The 16,212-nt window shown below is 47.3% G+C and overlaps 4 protein-coding genes across 5 annotated transcripts; all 4 read right to left on the minus strand.

Moving 5' to 3' along the window:
• Nucleotides 1–1,168: 1,168 nt before the first annotated feature.
• LOC6612919 lies at nt 1,169–3,156 on the minus strand. The gene is made up of 2 exons (XM_002037375.2): nt 1,775–3,156; nt 1,169–1,702 (listed from the first exon to the last, which is right to left on the minus strand). The coding sequence occupies exon 1, from the start codon at nt 3,083–3,085 to the stop codon at nt 1,868–1,870; it is 1,218 nt and encodes a 405-aa protein (XP_002037411.2). The 5' UTR covers nt 3,086–3,156; the 3' UTR covers nt 1,169–1,702; nt 1,775–1,867.
• Nucleotides 3,157–3,967: 811 nt separating this feature from the next.
• LOC6612920 (putative uncharacterized protein DDB_G0271606) lies at nt 3,968–8,118 on the minus strand. Of its 2 annotated transcripts, XM_032723553.1 has the most exons (6): nt 7,655–8,101; nt 6,204–6,747; nt 5,985–6,094; nt 5,546–5,908; nt 5,001–5,426; nt 3,968–4,856 (listed from the first exon to the last, which is right to left on the minus strand). In XM_032723553.1, exons 2-6 carry the CDS (start codon nt 6,730–6,732, stop codon nt 4,557–4,559), a joined length of 1,728 nt encoding a protein of 575 aa, XP_032579444.1. In that variant the 5' UTR covers nt 6,733–6,747; nt 7,655–8,101; the 3' UTR covers nt 3,968–4,556. The 2 variants fall into 2 exon arrangements, with proteins under 2 accessions (XP_032579444.1, XP_002037412.2); XM_002037376.2 differs by lacking the exon at nt 3,968–4,856 and having other exon boundaries at nt 5,402–5,435; nt 7,655–8,118.
• Nucleotides 8,119–8,367: 249 nt separating this feature from the next.
• On the minus strand, nt 8,368–10,366 carry LOC6612921. Its single transcript, XM_002037377.2, has 3 exons — nt 9,999–10,366; nt 9,855–9,943; nt 8,368–9,799 (listed from the first exon to the last, which is right to left on the minus strand). The coding sequence occupies exons 1-3, from the start codon at nt 10,268–10,270 to the stop codon at nt 8,988–8,990; spliced, it is 1,173 nt and encodes a 390-aa protein (XP_002037413.1). The 5' UTR covers nt 10,271–10,366; the 3' UTR covers nt 8,368–8,987.
• LOC6612922 (prosaposin) lies at nt 10,334–15,994 on the minus strand. The gene is made up of 7 exons (XM_002037378.2): nt 15,789–15,994; nt 15,575–15,653; nt 13,486–13,768; nt 11,592–13,416; nt 11,050–11,522; nt 10,851–10,992; nt 10,334–10,792 (listed from the first exon to the last, which is right to left on the minus strand). Exons 1-7 carry the CDS (start codon nt 15,835–15,837, stop codon nt 10,788–10,790), a joined length of 2,856 nt encoding a protein of 951 aa, XP_002037414.1. The 5' UTR covers nt 15,838–15,994; the 3' UTR covers nt 10,334–10,787.
• Between the last annotated feature and the right edge of the window lie 218 nt (nt 15,995–16,212).

Raw genomic sequence — 16,212 nt, forward strand, 5'->3', positions numbered from 1 at the left:
ATGTGCATGAGGTCGACCGGCACGAGCCACCCACCCACTAAAAAGCAGGAGAACCACCTATCCTATCGACTTTTTTAAATCAGTCTCGCGGCAAACGGGTTTCCACGAGTATTACCCAATAAACGCTGCACTTTTCTTCTCTTCTCATTTGGCCCGAAGTTCAGGTTCAGCCGGGGCCAAGTCGAGCCAGGAAATGTTAGCCAGCTGGTTTTTGGCCCGTTTCTCCTTTTTTGCCGGCACGCTTGGAATACTTTCTATCGGCCAGGATGCGCGATCGTAATGCGGAAGATGTATGCCGTATGGACGTACATGAGCGGAGGCAGTTTGTCTTGTCCCGGAGTTGGTGGAAGTGGATGTGGAAATGGAAATGTACGAAGAAATGGTTGGAGAAATGGCAGTGGATATGGACAGGGAGTTGCGTAACATTTCACCACGCTTCATTTGCACAATTATTTTGCACGCTTATCCTGTCTCTGGATTTTGAATTGGGTTCCCATGGCAGCTGCAGATTGGCGGCAATTAAAGCGATGCCTTAATTAAATCCCCGGCTAATGCCGCCTTGATTGCAGCCCCGTGGCATATGATGGATAATTGCCGCACTTGTTGCAATTTGCTGGCTGGACAATGGGTGGTTATTCCACACCCCGTTCCAAGACAAGGTCAAGCTCAAGTTCAACACGCGTGACAATTGGTTGCAACTCCGCATAATGCCCCGCTTCCTTGTGAAACCGACCAGTCGCGATTTAAACTGGCAGTTGGACTTCAACTGGACTGCGAGCTGGTTGGATTTCCGCTGGCTCCTAACAGTGCCACCTCAATGGCTCTTTCTTTCTGAAAGTTTTGTGAAAGGAGCTAGGGGCAGGGACCTGCGAATGCCCCAGCCCCAGCCCCAAAATGGGCTGGCCAGGTGAGCTGCCCAGAGCAACGGACTTGATTGCCAGACTAGCAAATTGTTGGGAATTTAAATGAGTCGATAAAGAAAAGCCGCTCGAAAGGGTGCCTCGAATGGCATTATGGTCTATGAATAACATACATTTCCAAACAGATTACAGGCCCATCAGTGAGATTGAGGGATCAATAAGTTTCTGTTCACCAAGTCTTTCCAAGTTCAATGTGCGCCTGCTTTCGATTACCTCGATATAATGATATAGCCACTTTAACTTCACTCTCCTGTTGGCCATAAGTTTCTTTATTAGTTTAAAAACTGAATACCAAACGAATTCATCAAGTGCCCATGTATAATTTTCTATGTCTATAGTAGGTTTAAGGCTTAATTGAATGTTTCCCGATTCGAAACATTTTTGGTTATATATGTATCAGTTTATTAGCATATCTCTATTATTATAATTATAGATTATTCTGCGTTGGCTTTAAAAGCTAAATTAATACATGATCGTGGTGCACAACAACAGCATCGCTCACAAATTAGTCAAGATCAAGGTTTGTTTATGTATATTTGTACGCTTGAAAACAACAAAAAAAGCCGACTCATTCATTCACATGTGGGTGAATGCAAAGATTGTAGATGATCGTAAAAGTAAAAACTAATAAAAAGTTTGAGCTGCTGCCGTGCCTAGAAAAGCAGCTGCTGTCGCATCAACTTTGCTGCTGATGTGGCTGTTGTGCTGCAGATGTTGTTGCTGCTTCTGTTGCAGTCGCAGTTGGCTTTCAATTAGCAATGCAGATTGTTGCTGTCGATTTACTACACAGAGAAATATTTATAATACTATTTCAAACAGATATTCGTGTACGATGGCTACATTATTCTACTGACCCAATCGCTGCAGTTATTTGTTTTTGATTTCGCAATCGACAGCATTTCTCGCTGTGTAGCTGCACTAATCACCAAACACGCGAACTGGAGCTCTCAGTCCGGCAGACCCACGCTCACTCTCTGCCCCGCTGAGCTGCGGCGCGCCTGCGCAGTGGGCGGCGACTGCGACGCCGTACCGCCCACCATCAAAGCGTCGCCGCTGAAGCAGAGGCTGCTGCGCAGGTGTTTGCGTGGGTCAGAGGGCACGGGGGGATCCTCGTCGGTAGTGTGTGTGTTACCCACTCCGGATTGGATCTGTGGCACTTTTGGCAAGATTTTACTACCAATACCACTGGCCTGATAATTATTATTATTATTTAATGGCTTGCTCCGACTAGTTTCCATAAAAGAGCGTTGATGTTGCTGCTGCTGCTGGCGACTTCCTGTCGGCATATTTGGCTGCTGACGTGGACGAGTCTCGTAGGTGAGCTCCTCGCGATCCTCGCGATCTTCCCGATCCACCCGATCGTCGTAGTAAGCGTACTCGGCAGCCTCCTCGTTGTAGGTTACATGCTTTTTGGGCAGGCCGGGACTTCGGGTTAGTTGCAGTCTTCGGACTCGACTTTCCACGTGGTCGTAGGGATCCTGATCCTGGGACGTTTGCTTCAGTATCCTTTTGGGCAGGGGCAGTGGGCGTGGTCGCCGCCACTCGGGGCTGTCGTTCAGGGGTTTCTTGGTGACCTTGGGCTCTAGTTCCACGCTGAAACTGCGCACATTTCTTTTGACCTGCAGCTTGGGACTGTTCTTGGAATTCAGTTCCACTTCGCGCTTGTCATTGAAGTCCATTTGGGGTCTCCTGGCGTTATTTTGAGTAGCGTTATCTGCTTCGTTTACGTAATCGTAGAACTGGATCTTGGAGCTGTAAGCCTGCTGGCGACGGCTGCTGGTGTCCTCGGCTTTCTTATCCGATTCCTGGGGTCTCACTTCGGTTAGTTTTGGGGTTATTTCCCTGCGTAGACCCCTTGCCAATGAAGGTTTGTTTCCAGGATTAGACTGCAGATTATCATAGAACTGTATGGAAGAACTGGCAAACTCCTTGTGGAACATTCGCCGTGTGTCCACTTCGTCGGATGCATTCTGATTGGAAGTAATCCTTTCCACTGGCTTCTCCAGCTGCTGGCTGGTTCTCCTCTTTGCTCGGGTCTCCACCGCGGAATCCGCGCGGGAATCGTCTGGCCAGAAGAAGTGCGACTCCTGGCGATTGCACACCTTCACCGCCTGGCGCTCCACCATTTTGGGCGGCAGGCCCGTGTAGAATTTTCCGTTCAGCATGGTCGCCCAATCTTCGCCGGATTGGTGGTCCACTCAACTGATCAGAGACTGATCCGCAAACCGACTGACACAAAAAGAATCCGGCGGAGGCCGAGAGCAAATAAAATGGCTGAGATGTTGGCGTCGCCATCGGCGTTGTCATTTGTCGTAGGCGTTCAGTTTCGAGTTCGAGTTTGCTCAGGTGATCAACCAGGCCCCAGACTAATTTGCGATTCTTGCGAAAAACAACTCGAGAAGTGAGTAAAAACGAGGGTCTCTGTGTTTATAAACTTTTGGATACTCTACCAATTGGAAATATACAGCATTTAATGATATTTCTATATATTAGAGTTCTCAAAAAAACAATGTGCTGCATTCACTGCAGGCAGTTTGAAAAATTCATTATACCCTTTTGCAAACTCTTCGAGTGACTTGTCTTATTAACAACAAACACAAACAGCATTTCGAGGCAAAAATTTATTTGCTGCCAGTGCAGCGTGGACGCTGGCAGCGGAATCGACTGCGCAGCGGCAGAGACGAGTTTCCATCTAAGGTCAAACCAAATCGCGGCATTTTTCACTTTTGGAACGAAAAGTTGATTTTCGTGAGCTCAGCGTTGACCAAATGTTTTGGTTTTTACTTCGCTTTTGGCCAGTCCGTTCGGACTAAAAAAGCCAGAATGCCGCCAATCTTGGCCAAGAATAATAATTATTGGGTGCTTTAATGGCTTCAATTCGTACTTTTGGCCGCAAGTAAGTGTCACTTCAATGATGCTCAGTATGGCCGACACTGCGTATACGTAACATTACATGGCTTGAGTTTGAGAGGAGCTTAATACTCTGCGTCTGTAGAAAAACTGATATATATAAAGTAAACCAAACCCCCAGTAAAACATAATAGTGCTTATTTAATTAAATTAAATTTATTTTCTCTTGATCTTTACATGGTTTGCCATTGGAATCGAGTGGGGAGATGTGTGGGGAGCTTTGCTGATGGACACTACTACTGCTACTAATGTTTTGCTTCCATTATTTCATTTTATTTGGTTTACCTGCCAGGCTGCGTTTTAGTCGAAGACGTAATTGGAGTACGTAATAAGCTTAATGTACAAACAATGCCATAGAAACACATACAATATCATACACGCTCGGTTTGCATACGGGTCTATGTGGGGATACTACTCTGGAGGGTCTGTGGCATATCTATATATCTCAGTGTGGTGGCTGCTCATGTAGATGGGTACTATATACGTTCTGCGGGGGGATATGTTAGGTTGCTTAGACTACGTTTGATTTTGAGTTGACTTCGCTGACACGGGGATCTATGCTTCATAACCTGACATTTACAAACTTTGTTTTTTTTTGGTTTTTGGTTTTGCTGGGTATTGTTGTTAAACATATACTTAGGGTTGCTCTCGGCTGCTTAAGACTTTATTTACAATTCGTATTTATAGCTGGTTGGCCAGGCAGTAAGCCTTTCTCTTCGATGGTGCTTACTGCTGCTGTTGCTGCTGCTGTTGCGGCTGCTGCTGCTGCTGCGGGGGCAGCAGTTGCATCGGCGACATTACTATTATGTTGGTGGCTCCTCCGGCTGCGTGGCCATAGTCCAGGGGCTTCTGCATCGCCTCCACATCCAGATCCGGGGCCCGGGTGATCACGCAGTACTGGTTCCCATTGTACGTGACAATGGGCATGCCGTGCTGCATGTTGCTGGCGTGCTCGCTCAGCTGGGCCTGCATGTAGGTGGCGGCCGTCGGCGAATTGGCAATGATGTGCGACACCGGCACCGACACCTGGATTTGCAGGGAAAAGGGGTAAACGGAAGGGTAACAGAATACAGAATGCGGAAATGGTGTGTTTTTTGGTGTTCAATGTTGCTGTTGGCTGTTGGTGTTGCTGTGGTTTCAGTTCATTTGGTCTGATTAATAGGTAGTTACTTCTTGGCTTTGGTTGTCGCCGTTGTGGTTGCTACTACTATTGTTATTGTACATAGGCGCACTGGTCTGTTGCTGCTGCTGTTGCTGCTGCTGTTGCTGTTGTTGCTGCTGTTGCTGTTGCTGCAGATGTTGCTGGTGTTTTCTGGCTGCCTTCTTTCCGTGGGCCACGTGTTGCTGCTGCTGCTGCTGTTGGTGCTGCTGCTGTTGCGGATGTTGCTGCGGCTGCTGCTGCTGCTGGTGGCTGGCATTGAGTATCATCTGGTTTTGAATGATTATCTTCTGCTTTCGTGCTTGGGCCTCCATTTGAATTTGGTTTTGATTAGCATCCATTTGATAGTTGCGACTGTTGTTGCTGCTGGTGGTCTTAGCAATGACTCCTGCCGCCGCTGCTGCTGGTTTTGTTGACTCTGCGACTAGCCGTTCCGGCTGTCAATACTACAGTTCAATGGGAAAGAGAGGGGTGAAGGGTTAGATCCACTCCAGCAATATCATAAATATCTCCTTGGCTCAACTTTCACCAGGAGTGTCTACCGACATCTTCTCACCTCCAGATGACTCTTGGCGTGAATGGACCACTCGTCCCGACTCGAGAACATCCTGCCGCACAGCTCGCACGTCCAGGACAACTGCTGCTGATGGTGCGGTATGATGATACCGGGAATCGACGTCGGCGCTCCTTGAGCGGATTGCACTATTATGTTCTGGGCGGCCACCTGGACCGCCTGCTGCTGCAGCTGGAGCTCCAGGCTCTGCTTGTTGTCCTCCGGCGGCGGATCCGGCTGCTCCTTCTTCTTCACCATGTTGTTCAGCCGCTTTCCGAGTGGTGCAATGTTCGTGGGCGTCACGTGCTTGAACTTGTTCATGTGGATCACCAGCTTGTCCCGCCTTGCGAACGCCTTATTGCACACCTGGAATGGAGGATTCGAGAGCGAGGGTTAGATATTGATTGAGGCTAGAGGTGCGGGGCTCGAGGGCAGCTTATACTTCACAAATATAGGGCTTCTCGCCGGTGTGGATGCGCATGTGGATGGTCAGCTTGTCCTTGCGGGCGAGTCCCTTGCCGCAGACCGTGCACTCGAATGCCTTGTTGGTGGCTGTAAAAGCGAAAGGTTGATTGATTCAAATCCATGTAAAAGTACGTTATTGTTGAACTTCCACACTAGTGCTTATTACCAACTTTGCGAAACTTTTAACAATACTCACACTTTGAGGGATTTGTCTTGCGCACCCCGGAGGATGCCTGTTGCACCTGTTGCAGGGCCTTGAGTCGACTGGCGGGATGCATGGAGCCCCCCTCGACATAGGGCTCTGTGAAGGGAATGAGGTTCGGCTTGGGGATGTTGTAGGTCAGTTGCTCGGCCGCCGACCAGGTTCCCAGGCTCTGCAGGACCCGCACGCCTCCCTCGAATCCCATTCCGTCGTCCGGAACTGTAAAGGTGCTCTCCCCCGCCGCCGCGGCTGCCACATTGGAGGAACTGATCTGCGGCACCTTGATGGTTGCTGCATAATGCTGCTGCTGTTGTTGCTGCTGCTGCTGTTGCTGCTGCTGCTGCTGTTGCTGCTGCATGTTGCCGTTATTCTGGCTGTTGTTGTTGTTGTTGGCCGTGGGGGAGTTCTGTTGCTGGGACGTCTGCTGCTGCTTGAACTGAATGGCCGCCTGGGCCATCTGCTGCTGCACCGCCATGTGCGCCTCGAGATATGCGTTCTTCTGGGCAACCGTCATCTTATCCATGTTAACGGCGCCGATCTGGCGATTAATGAGAAATATTTAGTAAAATAAATAATTAATGGGTATACCAATTAGGAAAGATAAATTAAGAGATTCCATGCATCGAAAAACTGTCAACTTATTGCACATACTGCATTGTATTACTATCTTTTTTAACTTTACTATCTTTAACTTCTTTAACTTTTGATAGAGCCTTTGTTAATACACTAACAAATGGGTTAGCATTGATGGAACTTTATGGATCTCCCAGTCTGCGAGGGTATTCGAATCCCAGCTAGTCCTTTCACAGGTCTTATCGTCAATGCCACCCCTAACTGTAAATTGTGGGGGTGCTTGTGCGAGTGTTGCGAAATTTCGCTGACGTCGACCGAGACGCCGACTGCGGCAGCGACGAAGGCGCCTGCCACCCCCTTTGCGGAAAAGCACTCGACTCGATTCACTTCGGCCTGCCCTTGCGCAAAAATTTGTGACTTGAGCTTTTCCCAGCCCAACTTTCGGATTGTTGGATTGTTGCCACCCCCTTGTGGTTGTGTGTGTATGCCGGCCGCTTCTTCCTCTTCCGTTTTTTCGGGCTTCCTCTTCTGCTTCTTCAGCTTTTTTTCATTTTTGAGCCCGAGGTTTGAGGCTTTTCCGTGTCTGCCCGGATTTATTTTCAAGCGCGCTATAATTTAGCCACAACTTTTGAGTTTGGGGTTTTCCCACCTTTTTGCGCCGACACTGCACTATATCACTTTTCTATTTTTGGACATTTTGTGGGGATTCTGAGCCAGCTTTAGACACTTTTCAGCACTTCCCTAACCCACCACCGCCCCTTTTTGTTCCGCCTGGCCATTGACATTTCCACATGCATTTTCACTGCCAGTTGGTGGGGCTTTTCTCTGGACTTTCTCATGTTTTTCCGTATTTGCTTGCGTTTTCCGCTTACCACACTTGAAAATCAATACGAGAATGGTCGCTGCTTTTCCGATTTTCCGCTTTTCCTCGACGCGAAATCGGTGGAAATGCTGAGCCGCCAAGGATTCTCCGTCGTCTACTTCCCAGTGCCTATTGTTTGTGTATGTATATTGCGAAACCGAAACCGATTCACTTCTCTGCCACTTTTTTGACTCGACGTCGACTCAAAAGCTCTGCGCCCCCACACCACCGCAATTATTATTATTTTGAGTAATTATTTGTTATTTTTGGAAGGCCGCAGGACGCCGAACGCGGATGTAGGATGCGAGCAGAGCGAAGGCAGTCAGATACCGACTGTCGAATTGCTTTTGCTTATTCCACAAAAATCGGAAGCGGTACGCTACGCAAGGCGAAAAGCGTTGCATACCTCACGGCGTCCAAGCGGGGAGAGCTTTTGCTCTCTCTCTTTTCTCCGCCTCTCTCCGAACTCACACATACATTCGCAGCGATAGCTGCTGGTCACGCACAGTGGTTATGGAATTTCTAAAATTGCTTTGTAAGGCTTCTAAATCTAAAAACACATAAGGAAAATAGTAATTAAAATTTAAAAATTATTCCTCTTTTGTTTTTAGTTATAGATAATTTTTGTATTGATTCCAAAGCATGGAGATGTCTTGGTGTATCAGTTTCGATGTCGCATCCTGTGTTAAAGGATTCTATAAATGTGATGCAATGCTTTAGTCATTTAAATATAAAATGATACTTTATTTTCGCCTGATCGATGCAGCTTAAATATTACTTGGCTTGGCTACCAAAAGTACATATAAAGGTATACATTAAAGCAATACCCAAATCTAGATTACTCCTTTTATTAAAGTTGCTGGAATCCAAATAATCCAGGCGAAACCTATTGTTATTCTTTAATTGGGTTAATTGCAGCCACTGCAGGCCACTTTGCCCAGCGAAAAAGTGTGCCACATGCAACGCACACTTTTGCACCGAAAGTTGGCCCATAAATATAATTTGATTTCATTGTTTGTTTTAATTTTCAACGTTTTTTTTATTGGACACTTGAAAGGGGCGAAAAAACTTTGCATTTGACCAGCGGCAAGTTGGAGGCTAAAAAGTTGTTGCTCCTGTTGATTTTCCTGCCGTGTGGGATGCACTTTTTAGGGGCAAATAAAGAACTGCAGGAACAGCATTTTAAGCCCTCCTCCCAAAATTCTGCGAGTGCGCAATTGCCAGTTTAAGGTGGTTCAACGGGTGCAATGGTTGGTGATGCAAAAATTGCGCGCATTTTAGTCCATTTTTTCTATGCTTCGCCAAACAAATGATGGGGCAACAGGTGTACTAGAGAAACGAACTTATTCCGCTGGTGGAGCTTCCTCTGCGGGAGCTTCTGGAGCGTTAGGATGTTCTTCAGCCACTGGAGGGACTTCAGGCGCAGGAGTAGCCTCTTCGGCAGGATAAGCCACTTCCGGAGCGTGAGCAGTTTCGCCTGGCTCCCCAGCAGCAGCGTCACCCTCCTCGGACTCCTCATCTTGAGCTGGTGGCGGTGGAGCTTCATGAACACTTCGGTCTGACTCCGCATCTGAGCCCCCGGACTCGCCTTCGCCTTCCTCCTCCAGGTCGTGCAGGTCCTCCTTGGACTCCTGCTCCTCTGCCTCCGGTTGGATTTCCTCGTAGACAATAACTTCCTTCCACAAAATCTCATCGTCCACACAAACTGGCTCCTCGTCATGAGGTTCCACGCGCTTATTGAGGTCCAGTTCCGAAATACAGGGCTGAGATCTTTCGAAGCCTCCACAGGTGACACAGGAAGACGATGAGAGCAGCATTGAGGAATGCGGCGATGTGGTGGACAAGGGTGCACTGCTGCTCTGCGTTTTCTTGTCTCGCGGCTGCACTGCCCTCGCACTTGGCTTCGGAGCATAGGTCATGGTGGTCTGCTGCGATTTGTCCTGGATTGCAACATCCGGTCGCTGCTGGCACTGGTTGCTAATTTCCGGCATCTTTGGATTGCTGCGCACCAGGTAATCGGACAAGCGCACCTTCCAGTTATCCTGGCTGCAGTCGGTGTTCTGCATTATGTCGTAGATCTCCTCGAGCAGCGGCTTCAGCATAGGCCTGTTGCAGAAGTTGTTGTGGTCAAACATTTGATGGGGCTCATGAATATCTGAAAATTTACTTATTTGATTTTCTACTTTACCAATCATTGTAATGCTACTTACAGTTGGGAAAAATAAAGTTTATCTCACGGGCCACACTGTAACTGTTCTTGGTGACATGTATATTGCGTTCCAGATCCGATGCCGAACCACTTAATGTCAAATTTTACCTAGAGAACTTACTATTTAATTTAAAAGCAAACTCACAAATAACAAATCATAATGTTGAGCAGCTCCTGCACCGCGTTTTCCTTGGTAACTATGAACGCCTCGGAAACACCCTTCGAAAGCAGAATGACCTCCAGCATAAAACCCTTTTCATCGGCATAATCGGCGTAGAACTCGGCGGCAGTTTCTGGCGAAAAGGCAATCCGTCGATTACCCTGAATCTGGAAGCCCTCGGCCAGCAACTTCAAGAGCACCGGACGCCGCTTGTGCAGATAGTCCGGCTTAATGATAAGCAGGGAGTTCTCAAACATGTCGGTTAGAAAATATATACTGTTCCAAGGGGAATTGGAAATTTTCAATAATGTGCTACTATGTCGGTTTAAGTTTTCTTTATGATTTATAAGATCAATGTTCGTATTTTACACAGTTTTGCTTGATATCTTAAACTACACACACTGCTCAACTGACTTCGGACAGATGGGGATATCGATACAAAGTTTGCGGCTCGTGAATTTCGCTAATTTTTAGGTTGAAATTACGATTAGGGTACTGCTTAGTGTAAGTGTTAGTTTAGTTAAGTTTAACTTTTTTCAGCCGGCGTTTGAGTGCGTTTATAAAATCAGTTTCATCACAAATTCACCTAACAAATTTAGAGCCAAAAAATGGGGTACAAAACGAAAAGTAAGTAATTATGTTTCATTTACAGTAAATCGTTATAGAATGTAAACAGATATATGTAAAGGTATATGCATATATAAAGCGTGGGATCGGGTCCCTTCTCCTTCGAATCCTCCCTCCGCGTCTGGTTCGCACATCACAACGCATCACTTAGGCTGTTGATAATAGTAAATTAGTCAATGTATTATTTGAGTCCTTCAACCTATAGCTTACCTGAAATTCTAGCAAAGGCCAGCGAAGACTTCTCGCTATCGAAACACTTGCCAATCTCGGCGCAAATGTGCGACTGATCAATATAAGGTCGCTTGGCCAAGTTCTTAATGCTATTGCCATAGATGGAAATCATCTCAGAGCACTGCAACGCCAAGGAACTTATAGATATTTATAACATTTAGGATTTTAAGTTACTTACAATCTTGTAGTACTTGGCTGGCAAGTTCTCGCATCCCACCGATGTCATCTGAAGGGCTGTCACTTCGGATTCGTCTTCTTTCTTCTCGCGCAGGAAGGGCAACAGAGCCTGGGTGACTCCATGGCACACACCGCACTCCACAACCTCATCGGTGACGGCCACGCTGAAGCAGAGCTGCAGTTTCTGGCACACCTGCTTGGGCGGCACATCGCTCAGCAATTTCAGGACCGCGGAGGCATATCCATCGACGAAAGCGTCGCACTGTTTGCGCACCGTGGCTGGGAGGCGATTGCATACGGCTTCAATCGCTCGCTTAATGTCGTCCTGTTCGGTCTTGTTCTTCAGATCGGCATCCAGCTTGGTCATGATGAACTCGCAAAGGACGCAGGTGGGCGGCTCCTTGATGCTAGACAGCTTGTTGTCCTGGTGCGGCAGAGCAATCACGTCGTACTTCAAAGCCTCATCAACTTCGACTGTGTCACCAAAATGAAATTCATAAGTTTTAGCGCATACATAACGTAGCTCTAGATTTTAATACTCACGATCATACAGATCAGCCAGAATGCACATTCCCAACTCCGTGCAGATAAGCTTGGGATCCATTTCCTTTAACAGCAGATCGGCGATCTTATCGCCGTACTTGTCGATAACCTTGTGACATTTAGCGTTCACTGGCTTCCTCATCCGGTCGCAAGACTCCTCCAGGATATGCTTGATGCTGTCCCTAGTGGGGTGCTTGCCCATACGCTTCTCCAAGGTCTTAACCAACTCCTCGCAGATCAGGCAGTTGGGAGCAGCGGTGAATCCTGAGTCGAAGGCCAGCTGAGGGGGCAGCTCCTCCAGGGACTCAATGTCATTGAAGCTGATTTCCTCACTGCTGGACTTGTCCTCACCATCGACATCGTCCTCCAGCGAAATGCCCAAGTCGCTGAGAGCGTTTGTAGTCTTTGGGCAGAGCTTCAGTTGCACGCAGATCTCCTGCGGCTTAAAATCTGTGATCAGCATGTCGATCAGCTCATTGGAATAGGTGTTCACGAAGTCTACGCATTCTTCTTTTATCTCGTTGGGCAGATGGCTGCAAAGGCCATTCAGAACCTTTTTGATGTTATCCTTGGACTTGTTGTCGCGGATCTTCATCTGGGCCTGCTCAACGGCAAAGAGGCACAGAGGGCAAGTTGGGTGATCCTGCTCATCGCTGGCTGGCTGGATGAACACTTCGACATCGTCCTTCTTGGGCAGATTCTTCGGGCACATCTGCATGAGGGGGCACACGTCACGGGGATTCAGTCCTTGGACGAGCAGAGCTATCACAGCATCGCCATACATCTCCACGAAGTTGCGGCATTGACCGGCAACTCCCGAGGGCAGTTTGGCGCAAATGTTCTCCACGGTGTGCTTGATCTCGTCATCCGTGGAGGGGGTAGCCAGAGTCTCCTGAATGAAGTGCAGCATGTACTCACAGAGCGTGCACAGCTCTCCACCCTCGACCAAAGCTCCGGGATTCGCTGCACCCATTAGGTGATCAATGGGCAACTGCATGTCCAGGATCTCTTTCTGGCTGAACTTCGGCTCACTGGCTCCCAGTTGCTTCTTATCGTGCTTCTCCAACTTCTCGATGGTGATCTTCACCTGAGCCGGCTCAATAACAGGCAGCAGCGGCATGATTGGGATATCCTTCATTGAGGAGGCGGAGTTCTTCTGGCAAATGCCAATCATGCAGCAGGCTCCATTGGCATCTAACTTGTTAACCAGAGTCTCGTAGATCACATGATAGTATTGGTCGACAATGCTAAGGCACTCGTCCTTGAATCCCTTTGATTGCTTGCAGAATGCTTCCATAACTTGCTTGAACTCCGTTTCAGTGGTGTTGGCCACCAACACGTCGCGCAGGTGCTTGACCAGTTGCTCGCATAGTTCGCAGGGAATATCATCGCCGGCATCCAAGGCAACCAGGGCTTCTTGTGGTTGCTTTTCCTCTTCATGCTGGTGATATTTGGAGGCACACACTCCGGACACATGGCACACGGCATCCGTGGTCAAGTGCTTGCTCACATGGTCGTAGATATCATTAAAATAGGTGAGCACAATGTTGGCACAGGCGTCTGAGAAACTGGATAGCGATCCGCACATATGAAGCATCGTTTCCACCATGTCATCGCGATCGGTAGCCGCGAATTTCGAGTGCATCAGACGGGAAAGCAGGTTGCAGTTGCCGCAGGAAAGTTGGTTGGGTTGCATGGCCAACTCGGTCTCCTCGGAGCTGTCATCTTCATCCTGGACGGTTCCATCAAGACCAGCCTGAATGCCATTCTTGAACATTTCGTCGATGCGAGCACTGTTGCAAAGTCCGGCCACAGAGCAAACTTGCTGAGGATTGAAGGAAAGAATTTTAGATATCAATAAGAGGTTGAGGATGTTGTGGAGGTGAAAACTCACATCAGGATTCATCTGCGAGGCCAGGGCCTCGACCAACTCGGGCAGGAAGTCATCTGCCACCTTGATGCACTCCTTCTGGATCGGCTTGATCGGAATCAGCTTGCAGGAGCCCTCGAAGACCTCCTTCAGCTCCTCCTCTGTCTCGTTGCTCTTCAGCTGGTCGCGGGCCTGAGTAACCATGTCCTTGCAGATCTTGCAGATGGAGTCCGTGTCCACCGGCACCTTTTGGGTTTCCCAAACGGTTTGGATGCAATGGCGGGTGGCACGACATTCCTTGGAGTTGCTGGAAAGGAAACACACATAAAGTAAGCAAACTCTCTGTGGTGTTAAGATAAACCCATCAGAGTAAGTCCCACAGTCGGATTGTAAGCTGATTGTGCGAAATGCCACTGTTCGGATCAAATGACCCGCATTCGTAATCGAGTAGCCAAGTCAGAATCGACGAGTCAGCAAAGACCAGAGTCCACTAAAAAGGGAGTAGCCCTATCCACTTTAAGAATGCACCCGCAGCTCACATGATTATGTTGGGTCTTCAATGGATACAACGAAGCAACGAGTGGTAATATTTCGATTTTTGAACATCGGAGACGGAACGAAATGATACCACTCTTCTGTTTAATAATCACCAAGCTTATCCTGACTACATCAAAGCCTATATCATCCCATATAAGCAAATATAATAGCATTTAAAGCCCTGATACTAAGAGCGTTTTACCCACTTTGATGGAAAGTAACCCCTATATTTGTTCAATATAAATCGATTTGACTGATTCGAACGGAAAGTGCTAATTTCTATAAACACGAAGAGACGTCTGCGGTTGAATCATCAGGAATACCAAACAAAGCGTCTAAAAAGCAAAAATCAGCACTGATAAGCACGGAAATAAACAGTACATATGTATATATGATATATCTGGACGTATCCACGTATATATTATTCACTTGGCTGCGCATTCACAGATATTGTTTTTTGAATTTTCAACAGCAATGGCGACGTTTTTAATTTTTGACACTCTGCAATTTTTCGCAGTTAATTGAGAAACAAAGAAACGGTTAAGAGCCAGAAATGGCGGATTTTCCTGGCCCTTTAAAAATAAATCAATCAATAAACAAAGGAATTACGACCAGCGATAAGGGATGGGTGCTTAACAAATGTTTTCCGTTGCCTATTGATCGCTTTTACTCTATTAATGATGCAGTCCATGTAAAGTTTGATTGGAAGTTGATCGTGGTGTTACATATGATATGTACAGTATAGCCTCTGTAAGATGATCCTCTGCAATGGCCGCAATGAAATATCACTCCATTGAGGAATTTACCATTGTCAATGAGTAAGGCTTGGATAAGGGTTTCAGGTGGGGGTCATTGTGACTGGGTCCAGTGCTTAGAAGTTGCACTTTCGGATGTTCCCCTGTACTCATCATACGCCTGAGGGATTAGTCAGAATCCGTTGATAAGGAACAACTGTTGCCGCTTGCAGCGAACATGATAAACAAAGCAATCATGTGGTTTGTTTGGCGGTGCAGGGGAAAGGGAAAGGGAGCTGTTTCAGAACGATATGCTCCTCTGAATTACTCATGCATATAATCGTGTCGATAAAGTTGTGCCCCCTACGAGCGCTTAACTTTGCCGTCTAAATGTTCCGACTGGCGGTACTGTTAATTTGATTTAAAGCGAATGTGCGGACAAAGGAAATCCAGAAATATGGGATATGGAGGCAGAGAGCATTGCGAAAAGTGCACTCAGAGAAAACATGGAATCTGTATAACAATACAACGCAAAATAAGGGGACGCAATTAGAGCGGCACTAGTGTTAAGTTTGCAATAACAGGGGTTATCGGCGAATAGAGCTATGTAGAGCAAAGTGATTCGATTTCCGATTCGAGTGATAGTCTTATCGGCGCAGAGAACAAAAACAGACGAGTCTTTGCTGCAAACAATGGGCAAGTGAGGCGGAGAAATAATATCGCTATGCGGAGCGGGGTTAAGAGAGGTTAGCTTTTCGCCTTCGAGAACTTTGCAGTGTTCGATGACCAAGCGATTTATCCGAATATACCGTTTATTTTGCCTCCCACTTTTCCGCACTCACCTGAAATTTCCGCACCAGTAGGAGGGTCCCCAGGTGCACTTGCTGGAGCCCAAAAGGGGCGTGCCAGCGGCGAAGGCGCCTGCAAGAAAGCAAACAAACAAAGAGAAACGGTTGAGGAACGGAGTGCACAGCGCGAATACGCAATAAGCTATGACTAAACTATTATTGTGGTTCCCTTTCGACGTCGCTTTTCGCACTTCTCTTCTGCACTCACCGAAGGCGCAGCACAGTGCCAAAACGGCCAAGAGGCCTGCTCTCTCCATTTTCCCGGTTTTAACTGTACTTCTTAAATGTCGGTGGAGATAGTCCTCTATTTGCAGCTACGTATTTATTTCTGAACGAAGACTGAAGTGCAATTGCAACGATTGGTTAAATTTTTTATTTGTCTGCAGTGTGGCCGCCGTCTGTTCCCTCAAATATATACCGTAGCGATATAATAGTGCGACCAGTCAGCGATTGGATTATTGTCAAATTAATTTAACGATAGTTTTGGGAAGAGCTTGTGGAGTAAGACTTGGATAATGCTTTTAGCATAAAACCAACCCACTGGAGACTTAGCAATCAGGGCGGAGCATGGACTTGAACCGCGCGTTGTTAATAACAGAGAGCTGTTTTTGCCTTTCAAAAAGCCATAAAAA

The sequence above is a fragment of the Drosophila sechellia genome, chromosome 3R (assembly GCF_004382195.2).
Source record: "Drosophila sechellia strain sech25 chromosome 3R, ASM438219v1, whole genome shotgun sequence".
Classification (NCBI taxonomy): Eukaryota; Metazoa; Arthropoda; class Insecta; order Diptera; family Drosophilidae; genus Drosophila; species Drosophila sechellia.